Genomic DNA, 12,103 nt, shown 5'->3' with positions numbered 1-12,103 from the left:
TTTTTGGATAATCTTCAGTAAAATCTTGCTTGCATGTGAAATCAGTGAGATTGTTCTATAGTTTCCACATTCTGTTGGGTCACCTTTCTTTGGGATAGGAACAAATATAGATCTCTCCCAGTCATTTGGCCAAGTTGTTGTTCTCCAGATTTCTTGGCACAACTTGAGTTTCATTAGTGTCTATAAATTTTTCCTGTGTAATGTCAAGGGAATGAGGGATGTATGAGATAAAAAAGAACAAAAGCAGAGAAGGGGGCAGGAAAAAACTTTCAGTTAATTTTTGTGTATTAATAGCAAGGATACTAGATTTTTATTTGTCACACTTTTAAAAAGCAAATTCTGCTTGAGTAGTCAAAAATTAAACTCTAAAAGCCATTACAAATGAATAAGAATAAGAATATTAAATTACTAAATGTTAAATAATATTAAATCTTAATAATTGTAAAACAAAATTCAATATGCATAAAATAGTTTATGTATTTCTCAATCAACCAACCAAAAACAGTTAAATGTAACACAGATTTAGACAAATTTTTGGATAGTAGATGTTCATTTCAATTTGCAATACATTAAAAATTGTTCCTATGTGTTTGCTTCAATCATGTAGGTGCATTCTTTAGATGTAGATATGTTTTTGTACCAGTATATCAACCAAAATGTGAAAATAATCTGTGTGTCCAACAATAGGATAAAAACGGTAAATTGGAACACAATGGTGGGGTATCTGGACTCAAGAATCAGAAACATGTTTATTTGAAACACAATTCTATTTAATATGAAAAATCTCAGTATAATAATTATCTCTGTATTAGAAAAATTGTTCAAAATTAAGATATTAATTAACATCCACAAAAACAGTAAAATAGCTTTAACTCTTTGCCCTCTTCTTCCTTATCAGATGCTCTCAAGGGACACATGGCTCAGACAAATTGCACTCGGGTGACAGAGTTTATTCTCGTGGGCCTCACAGATCGCCAGGAGCTGAAGATGCCCCTCTTGTTGGTATTCTTATCCATCTACCTGTTCACAGTGGTGGGCAACCTGGGTTTGATCCTCATCATCAGAACCGACGCCAGACTCAACACCCCAATGTACTTCTTCCTTAGCCACTTGGCCTTTGTTGATTTCTGTTACACTTCTGTCATCACACCCAAAATGCTTGGAAATTTCTTATACAAAGTAAACGTCATCTCCTTCAATGCATGTGCTGCGCAGTTAGGTTGCTTCCTTACCTTCATGGTCTCAGAGTGCTTGCTACTGGCCTCCATGGCCTATGATCGCTATGTGGCCATTTGTAGCCCTCTCTTATATATGATCACGATGTCACCAGGAATCTGCCTTCAGCTTGTGGCAGTTCCCTATATTTACAGCTTCCTCATGGCACTGTCTCATACCATCCTCACCTTCCGGCTCGCCTACTGCCATTCCAACGTCATCAATCATTTCTACTGCGACGATATGCCTCTCCTCAGGTTAACTTTCTCAGACACTCGCGCTAAGCAGTTGGGGATTTTGACTTGTGCTGGCATCACATTCATTTCCTCTGTTTTGATCGTCTTTGTCTCCTACATGTTCATTATTTCTGCCATCCTGAGGATGCGCTCAGCGGAGGGCCGGCGTAAGGCTTTCTCCACGTGTAGTTCTCACATGTTGGCAGTCACTATATTTTACGGGACCCTGATCTTCATGTACCTACAGCCGAGCTCAAGCCACTCTCTTGATACAGACAAGATGGCCTCAGTCTTCTATACAGTGATCATTCCCATGTTGAACCCCTTGATCTATAGTCTCCGAAACAAAGATGTGAAAGATGCTCTGAAAAAACTCATCAGCTATGGAAGCCAGGCATTTGTAGTCACAGGATTAAGAAAATGATTTACAGTAACAAAATTGGACATTACCTCTTTACTTATTTTGACATTAATGAAATCAGTAAATATATTGGCATTGGTAATCAAGAAATAGATGTTCATTATAAATGTAATCATTCCCTGTCTTCTGTGTAAGTGAATTTGACTTAAGGGTATATTTACTATGTAGTGTTATGTGCCTTCAAGTTGACTATGACTCATAGCAATCGTGTTAACAAAGCCTTTGATCCTTGTCCTACTCACTGGCTCTGACACACCTAGCTGCCTTGCCACAATCACTATGTCAATCCACCTCATCCACGCTCTTCCTCTCTTGTGTTCATCTTCTACCCTTCCAAGAATCATCTCCTTCCCTAATGACTGGCCTCTCCTGGCAACATGCCCAAAATATGTGAGATAGAATTTCAAAATCCTTGCCTCGGAGGAACAACCTGTTTTCAGGACAGAACTTTAGTTCTCTTGGCGGCCCGTGGTAGACAACTTGTTTGCTCTCTTAGCAGTCCATGCTAAGTTCAATGCTCTTCCCCAACACCACAACTCAAAGGCATCGATTCTTTGTCATCCTTAGCCATTGTCCAGCTCTTAGATGCATAGCAAGCAATTGAGAAGGGCATAGCTTGAATCAGGTGCACTTAGTTGCTAGATTAACATCATTATTCTTCAGCACATTGGAGAGATCCCCAACAGCAGAAGTTCCCAGTGCAACTAGACTTTTGATTTCCTGACTACTGGTGCCAAGAATGTTGATAGTGGATCTGAGCAAGATGAAAGTGTTAAAAATCTCAGTCTTGTCTCCATGTTCATGTTACCTACGGACCCTGTGGTGAGGATCTTTGGTTTCTCGATGTTGAGAGGCAATCTTTATTAAAAGCTGCAGTTCTTGATCTTCTGTAGCAAATGCTTCAAATTCTCTTGCCTTTCAGTGATAAAGGTTGTGTCATCTGCATAACATAGGTTGTTGATGAATCTTCCTCTAACCTTGCTTTCACATTCTTCTTCATAAAGTCTAGCCTCTTGAATGACCTGTTCAGCATATGTATTGAATAGGTATAGAGAACAGATACATACATGACACACTCTTTTCTTATGTCCCATGAAGCAGTTGGTGGCCTGGGATCACAGCACAGCTTCTTGCCACTAGACCAACAGAGCTCCCTCCTTTATTATGTAGTTTTTGTTGCTGTTAGGTGCTGTTGAGTTGTGTACTATGAACAAAAGATCTGAACCCAGTCCTGTACAGTTCCATCCTCACACTTCCTGACAGTTGACTGAGCATGTGATCAGGATGCTTTAATGATAATTGGTGTCTGAATGCAAAAGTAGGCAACAGTGAAGAAGGAACAGTAGTTTCAAAATATGGGCTTGGTGATAGAAATGAAGCTTGAAATAGAATGACTGACTTTTGTGTTTACGATGATTTATTCATTGCAAATACTTTTTCTAAAAGGTACAAAAGACAATTTTACACATGGATTTCACGTGATGGGCTGTATAGGAATCAGATTGACTACATTTGTGGAAGTAACTGTTGGAGAAGCCCAATATCAGCAGTAAGAAAAAGCCAGGGCAGACTGTGGGTCAGATCATCAATTATTCATATGCAAGTTCAAATTGAGGCCAAAGAAAATTAAAAATTAAAATAAGTCCACAGGAACAAAGATATGATCTTGAATCAATTCAATCTTAATTTCATTATCTTAAAAATAGGATTGAGGCATTGAACACCAATGATAGAAGAGCAGATGGGTTATGGGATGATATCAAGGATAGCATCCACGAAGAAAGCAAAAGGTCTTATGTAGAGGAAGTCATAAAAATGAACATGAGGCTTAAAATCTCTCAAATGAACAATTATACAAAAACATTCTCTTTTCTGATAACTGTACAGAGAGATAGATATAACCAAGAATAAAGGAACGTGCAGACAACTTTAATATCTAGTTTAATTTTTTAAGTGTAAGATTTTAAAAGCACAGTAAGAGTATTGTAATGGGAATAGTGGTGGCCTAGTGGGAAGGGAGTTGTGCTGACAAATCAAAGGTGGGTGATTAGAATCTACCACCAGTCCTGTGGGAGAAAGATGGGCAATCTCCTTCCATGCATTTTACAGTCTAAGAACACCTATTGGAGCGATGAGTCAGTTCTGACTCAATGGCAATGAGGTTTTGAGTAACGGCATATTTAAAATCCAAAAGAGAACTATAAACTAGTGATTAAAACTCAGAATGATGTCTCCTCCAGGAAATATTTAATATATTGAAACCATTTTTACAGTATCATAGCTGGATGCTATTGCTGTCTAGAGTCTGGAAGCCTGGAAAAATATTAAATGTTTAACAATACACAAGAAAGACCCTCACATGAACAATTACTGAATTAAAAAATGACAGGCTGAAAATTTTTGTCCTAAGTGGTTGTCTCCTAAACAATTGTTAGTTGGAGGGTTGAATAGATATTATTCAGATTCAACTAATTGATGATTTCCTTCCATTCATCTACATTTTCAGTAGTATTCTCTTTATTTACTCTATCAATTATTCTAACTCTCATTCCTGTCCAATCAGTCATATATAACTCTCCAGGTGTTTCAAAGGCTGTACAAAGTACCCAAGATGATATTTCCCACCTTTCTCTCTGAGAGTGGAGGGTGAATTCAAAGCGCTATACAAGTGTGTGTGGTCATTGGGTTATCAGCACAAATCTCAATGGACTAATCTGCTAGATGCTCTGTAACAATCATGAAGAGTGACATATTAAAATTACCAGTTGGAAGGATTGAATTATGTGTTTTACTTGTATTTCACTTTCTATTTCATATCTATATCTATTTATCTATCAAACGGATCATCTTAGTATCTGTATGTATATATTATCCTATCAGTCACAACATTTTATTTCAGGACAGAACTTGAAATTGACATTTCTACTATAAACATAACACCGTTCTTCCTCTGTTTTTCATTCCCTGCATAGTATACCGTATTCAAAACGGCCAAAGCAGATCTATCTCATCTTGCTAATGCCTAATAGGTCAATATTCATGTGTTCCTTTTCATTTTTTACAATTTCCATTTTCCCAACATTCAAGCTACATACATTACCTGTTTCAATTGTTAAATGATGTTTGTTATTGATTTTTCTCATTTCAACTGACTTCCAATCTGGGCTCTACCACTGCATTTCTGTAACTATCCTCTTTGTTTGATTGATTCTTACCATTGGACCAATAGTCAACATCATGATGGATGGAGAGGAATTGAAACTGTCAACAGCTTCATCTTGCTTGGATCCACAGTTAACACCTTTCGTACCAGCAGTCAGGAGATAAGGAGATGCATTGCATTAGGAAAATCTTCAGTTAGGGACCTCTCCAAATGATTTTGGAATATTGATGTCAATTTGAAGACTAAGGTGCATTTGTTTCAGGCTATAGTCTTTGTGATTACTGGCTATGCATTCGAGAGATGGACCATGAATAAGGACAACAGAAAAAAGTATTGATGCCTTTATGCTGTGGTGTTAGAGGAGAGCACTGAACATCCCATGGATGTCCAAGAGACTAAACAGATATGTCCTAGAGAGGGTGCAACCAGAGTGTTCTTTGGAGGCAAGAATGATGAGGCTTCAATTCACAAACTTTGGGCATGTTGCTAGGATGTGCAATTCCTTGGATAAGGACATGATGCTGGGAAGGGTAGAGGGTCAGTAAGAAGAGGAAGACCCTAAACCAGGTGGATTGATACAGTAACTGCTGCAATGTGCTCTTGTGTGTCAGGAAGTGTGAAGATAGTGCACGATAAAACAGGGTTCCGATCTTTTGCTCATGGGGTCACTTTGAGTCATGGTTGACTCCATAGCAACTAACAACAGCAACAAATCTATCATGCAGATAATATAACTTTGCTTGCAGATGCTAACGGGGACTTGAAGCACTTACTGAAGAAGATTAAAGGCTATAGCTTTCAATATGGATTATACTTCAACATCGAGAATACAAATATCCTCACCATTAGACCAGTAGGCAGTAACAGATTGAGAAATATTTGAAGTGGTTGCCAAATTCATTTTACTTGGATCCACAATAAATAGTCAATAACACTGAAGTCAATAAGTCAAAAGCCGTGCTGCATTGGGAAAAATCTGTTATCAAGAACCTCTCTAAAGTGCCAAAGAGAAAGGATGAAAGTTTAAAGACTAAGCTCACCTGATGCTAGCTATGGTCTCTCCAACTGCTTCCCATGCATCTGAAAGTTGGACAATAGAAAGGGATGACCGAAGAAGCCTTGATGTCTTTGAATTGTGACACTGGAGAAGAGGATTGACTAGACCATGGGCTTACAAAAGAAGTTTTATCTTGGAAGAAGTGCAACCAGGCTGCGCTTTAGAGACAAAGATGGTATAACTTTATTTCACACACTTTGCGCATGCTCTGAGAAGGTGCCAGTCTTCAGAAAAAGACATCTTGCTGGGAAAAGTGGAGGATCAGAGAGAGGAAGACCCTCAACAAGATGAATTGATAGAGTGACTATAACAGTAGGATTGAGCATATCTGGGATGGTGAGGATGGTACAGGGTAGGGCTTATATGTGTTGGTGTTCACAGTGTTGTTAGGAGTGGCAGTAGACTTGATGTGCAACATCAAGCAAGTTGTAAACTATGGTTTGCCCTTAGTGTGCTGTCAATTTTCATTTAAATACTCACCTTTCTAAATTTCTCACTAAACAAGGACAAATAGTTCATTTGAAAGTGGAAAAATAATTCCCTAACTACCTCTCTTCCTCAAAGATTTTTACAAAATAATAGATGATTTCTATTTTCCTAGCTTTAAATTGGACTGGACTTGATGGCACCAAACAACAAAAACTATGACAACTTATTTCTTAATAAGGATTAAAATCTTATTCTTTCAGTGTTCCCTTACTACAGTAATGAATTTAGGTAAGAAAATAAGTCATCAAGAAAACTAAATAGTAACAGCAGCAACCTAAATTAGTAAGCAAATTCTTCATAATCATATAAGAGTAAGGCTTGCGTTATAAAATCAGGAATAGGTTAAGGAATTAGATATTAAATTCTTTGAAATTCTGTTGTAAATATTTTCACAAAAGGATTGTTATCTTCTGAAGATAACTCACAGTCTATCACTAAACAATGGCATAGAAACATTATTCATTAAAATAACAATAAATAACATTTAAAAGTCAAGGAACATAAGGACAATAATGTCATCATAAAGGCAGATCTACAGACTTACTTATTTAAAAATACCAATAATTAATCTCCAACCTCCTCTCTGCTCCCAAGGGAGTATGAAATATAATTTTTCTAATCTTCTCTCCATTGGTCTCCTAAGATCCTTTGGGACAGAGTCAGTGACAAAACTCTGCACTTTGTTGTTCAACCCATTTGAAGAAGCAATAGGACCTGGGTAGGTTAAAAGATTGTGTGTGTGCCAAAATTGATGTAAAGAAGCATTTTTAATATTTAAATAGAATATAATATAAGCAGATTTGAATTTCAAAGTTCTGATTTAGAATATCTTGTCTTTTTACATTGTAGTCAAAATACTTTATAGCCTGAAAAACAAAAGATGTTAAATTAGCTTATTTCCGTGGCTGAAACCTGAAAGATTTGTCACTGAAGCATACCGAGGGATGCAACTTGCTAGCTATCATTCAATATTTAAAATCTACCATCCTGAAAAATATCTTCAATTCAAGCAAGCAGAAAACTTTTGGTTTAATTTGAATGAGAGTTTTAATATACCACAGCTAAACTAGGAAATGCACTAAATTTATGAATTAGTCGATTTTAGGGAAAAAGTAAGAAAATATGATTTCTTAATTTATTTACATAAAATATATTCCTAATGTAATTTTAAAGTGTACAAAGCAATCTATAAACTTTTCTTGAAATAATTTTTCACTTGTTCATACATCACTGACAAAGAAACTGACAGAAATACATACTGATTTTAGTAGCAAGGACCCTTTTGTTTTGTATGTGTTTTATTATGATATCAAAGTTCATATCAATGTTCATATTTCAATTATAAAAATTCATATAAAACAATATGTAAAATTTATGAATATTTGCCACTTAAATTAATTTGATAGTAGAACTATATAATAAGGTAACTGCAATTTATATTATTTTAAATGAAAAAAAATTGATGGTGTCATATAGTTAATATAAATCAGAAAACATATATAACTTATTTCAGTTAAGCAAAGTATTTTTTTAAATGTCAGTACATTTTTCATTTCATCAAGTGAATCCATGTAATTGATGCAAAAACCTATCTACATTATTTAATTCAGTGAAAACTGGAAAAGAAAGTGCAATAGCTAGGCATATTGAGAACATGATAGTGAGGGTGGACTTCTGAGTCAGAAAATAGTTGGCTTTAAAGTCCAGCTGGACTGCAGACTGTCATACACAGTTGAGTCAGACTGACCCCTAGTTGACTCTCCACCGGGTTTTCACAGGCTGTAAATCACAAGGGAGGAAATTGCCCGTCTTTCTCCTACAGAGCAGCTGGTGGAACTGGCTGCCTCTCAGTTGGCAACACAACTCCTTCCCACTACTACATCACCAGGCCTCTGTAGACTAGTTGAGTGAATTTGATAGTAATTTCTCTGAGCATTTTAACCTTACCTGTGAAAAGGACATCATGTGTCTTTATCATGGGGATTGGTAGGAAAATCTAGAGTAAATAAACCCTGAGTAGAATGAGTGCTTTTCAAAATGTAAATCACGTTCAATATTTGCATCATTAAGTTAATCATGTGGATTATGCAGCAAGCTATTGTCACTTTTTTCTGCAGGAAGTATCAGGAGTAGAATAGAAGAATAGGTAATTCTATGTCCCTGTGCATTGTGTGTACGGTTAATATCTGCCTAGAACTGAAGACAGATCTGTCAAGGCGACACCACTAAAAAGAGATCTCATTTATTATGTTGTTATTATTTGCATTTTTACAATAGTACAAATTTTAGAAAACTATAGTTCTGTTTCAAATAGTCAAATGTACAAGAGTTTTGAACAGAGAATAAGCCTATGTGTACTGACTCTTATTCCAAAGTTTTATTTTCTTTTGTGGTTTTAAAATGATAAATAGCACACACTTGCCAATTCAACATCTTTTTTTATCAACACAACTTAGGGACACCAAGTAGATTAATCATATTGTGCAAAAATTGCTAATGTATGTTGCCAAAATTTCTATCACCATAAAAAACCCAAATATATACACAGCAACTCAGGTCTTCTTCAATAAATTACATGTGAATATGGAACTGAATTCCCTGCAGTGACTCAACTTGCAGCCAAATAATGTTGTTATGTGGGGATTTTGCATGGGAGGAGATGGTTCATCTTTCTCCCTGAGAAGCTGGTAGATTCAAATCACATGCCTTTGGGCTTGAAGTAAAACTCTCTACCCAAATAGGCTTATACGGTGAACAGTGATATCATGGAGGTAGTCAGTCTTTAGAACAATCAACCATACAAAATTCATTCAAGAATAAAGCTAAGAAGATGAGAAGGGAGAAGATAGGATGAATGGAAATAAGAATCAGGGAGAAAGTAAGAAGTGTGTTCTTATTCTGTGGGGATTATCAGTTGTCCTATAAGAAAATGTATTTGAATGACAGGATTGGTGGAAGGTCTATTAACAATCTCCGTTATGGAGATGACACAACCCTGCTTGCTGAAACTGAGGAGGACCTCATGCACTTGCTGCGAAGGGTCAAGGACTGCAGCCTTCAGTATGGACTGAGGCTCAATGTCAAGAAGACAAAGATTCTCGCCACTGGACCAATTGGCAGCGTCAGGATGGATGACGAAGAGATTGAGAGTGTTCACAGCTTCAGTTCGCTCGGCTCCACAGTCAACACTCTTGGCACCAGCAGTCAGAAAATCAAAAGGCGTATCGCGATGGGAAAGTCTGCTGTTAGGGACCTCTCTAAGGTACTCAGGAGCAACAGTGTCTCTCTGGAGACTACGGTGCTCCTGATACAGGCCATGGTATTTGCAATCGCTTGTTATGCATCAGAGAGTTGGACAATGACTAGGGAGGACAGAAGGAGAGTGGATGCTTTTGAGCTGTGGTGCTGGAGAAGGGTACTGAATGTACCCTGGACTGCCAGGAAAACAAACAGATTTATCTTGGAGAGGATTAAACCAAGCTACTCCTTGAAGGCAAGGATTCTGGGGCTTCGTCTGACATACTTTGGACATGTTGCCAGGAGGGACGGGTCCTTGGAGAGGGACATCATGCTTGGGAGGGTTGAGGGACAACGCAGGAGGGGAAGACCCTGTATGAGATGGATTGATTCTGTGACTGGGGTAATCGGGATGGGTGTGTCAGAGGCGGTGCAGGTGGCGCAGGGTAGAGCAGGGTTTAGGGCTGTTGTGCATAGGGTCGCTATGAGTCGGAAACGACTCGACGGCACATAACAACAACAACAATGGAAAACCCAACTACACAACACATTTTCACTCAAATCACAATGGAAAGCTAACAAAGGGAGAAAGATATATAAATGGGACCACGTCTTAACTCTCCTTTCTTCTTTTGCAACCCCATGACTTGACAGGACACGTGACTCAGATGAACTGCACTCGGGTGACAGAGTTTATTCTTGTGGGCCTCACAGATCGCCAGGAGTTGAAAATGCCCCTCTTTCTGGTTTTCTTATCCATCTACCTGTTCACAGTGGTGGGTAACCTGGGCTTGATCCTTATCATCAGAACAGATGCCAGACTCAACACCCCAATGTACTTCTTCCTTAGCCACTTGGCATTTGTTGATTTCTGTTACAGTTCTGTCATCACACCCAAAATGCTGGGCAATTTCCTGTACAAAGTGAATGTCATCTCCTTCAACGCTTGTGCCGCTCAGCTAGGCTGTTTCCTGGCTTTCATGACAGCTGAGTGCTTGCTCCTGGCCTCCATGGCCTACGATAGATACGTGGCCATCTGTAACCCGTTATTGTACATGGTTGTAATGTCTCCACGCATCTGTCTTCAGCTCGTGGCTGCCCCTTACAGCTACAGCTTCTTGGTTGCGCTGTTTCATACCATCCTCACCTTCCGTCTTTCTTACTGCCATTCGAATGTCATCAATCATTTCTATTGTGATGACATGCCTCTCCTCAGGCTGACTTGCTCAGACACTCATTCCAAACAGCTGTGGATCTTCGCCTGCGCGGGAATCATGTTCATTTCCTCCCTTCTCATCGTCTTTGTGTCTTACATGTACATTATTGCTGCCATCCTGAGGATGCGCTCTGCAGAGGGGAGGCACAAGGCCTTCTCCACGTGTGGCTCCCACATGCTGGCCGTTACCATTTTCTACGGAACCCTCATCTTTATGTACCTCCAGCCTAGTTCAAACCATTCCCTGGATACCGATAAAATGGCTTCAGTCTTCTACACAGTGATGATCCCCATGTTGAACCCATTGATCTACAGTCTTCGCAATAAGGAAGTGAAAGACGCCCTGAAGAAGCTGGTTGTAGACAAAAATCAGGCCTTTGTGTTCCTGAAACTAAAAAAGTGACTGGAATAACTAAAAGCGGACTTTCCTTATGGTCTGTCTTCCCTCTATATCTTCTTGGTGGTTCAAGTCTACCAGCAGCTTGATAGAATAAAGGTGGATAGACTCTTCTCGCTAAGATCTTCAGTCTGGAAAAATTGGATGGAGGATCTCTAAGAATTAGAATGAAGTTTTTGGTTATTGATAATCTATATCAGAAGGCTTGAATGTTAATTTGTGATAAGTATATATTTGTAAAGTTATTATGTAATTATTGTCTACAGATTGTAATTGAATTAGATTTCCAATGTAGTGACCACTGTAAGAACTTGTAACTGTTGTTCAAGGAATAATGCCTATTCCTTAAACATTTACATAGATTCTCTTATGTCAAAATGTATAATGTATTAACAAAAGCATTAACTGCTCCAATACACATCTAAGTATAGATGGAACATAGATAACATTTTTGCTCCTTTAACTTCAGTTCAAAACTCAAAAATGTGCTTTGACAACATATTCCAAGTTGAAAGCAAAGACATACAACTGTATTACTTTTTCCTCATTTGAAAAGTTGTTGGAAAATGTACGGAAGTGTCACACTGGCTCATTTTAAATTTCTTTTCTTTTATTATTTTGTGTGTGTGTGTACAAATAGGATCTGACTGGTACAGGAGGAGATTGCTCCTC

The 12,103-nt window shown here is 38.0% G+C and overlaps 2 protein-coding genes across 2 annotated transcripts; both read left to right on the top strand.

Moving 5' to 3' along the window:
* The first annotated feature begins 915 nt into the window (after positions 1–915).
* Positions 916–1,875, top strand: LOC102866730 (olfactory receptor 8U8-like). Its single transcript, XM_006902281.1, has one exon. The coding sequence runs from the start codon at positions 916–918 to the stop codon at positions 1,873–1,875; it is 960 nt and encodes a 319-aa protein (XP_006902343.1).
* On the top strand, positions 1,872–11,437 carry LOC102866324 (olfactory receptor 1044-like). Its single transcript, XM_006902280.1, has 2 exons — positions 1,872–1,950; positions 10,473–11,437. The coding sequence occupies exons 1-2, from the start codon at positions 1,872–1,874 to the stop codon at positions 11,435–11,437; spliced, it is 1,044 nt and encodes a 347-aa protein (XP_006902342.1).
* Positions 11,438–12,103: the final 666 nt, after the last annotated feature.

Source organism: Elephantulus edwardii, unplaced genomic scaffold (assembly GCF_000299155.1).
Source record: "Elephantulus edwardii isolate Elephantulus edwardi_28Jun2011 unplaced genomic scaffold, EleEdw1.0 scaffold00389, whole genome shotgun sequence".
Lineage (NCBI taxonomy): Eukaryota > Metazoa > Chordata > Mammalia > Macroscelidea > Macroscelididae > Elephantulus > Elephantulus edwardii.
This window is presented reverse-complemented; position numbering and strand designations above follow the sequence as displayed.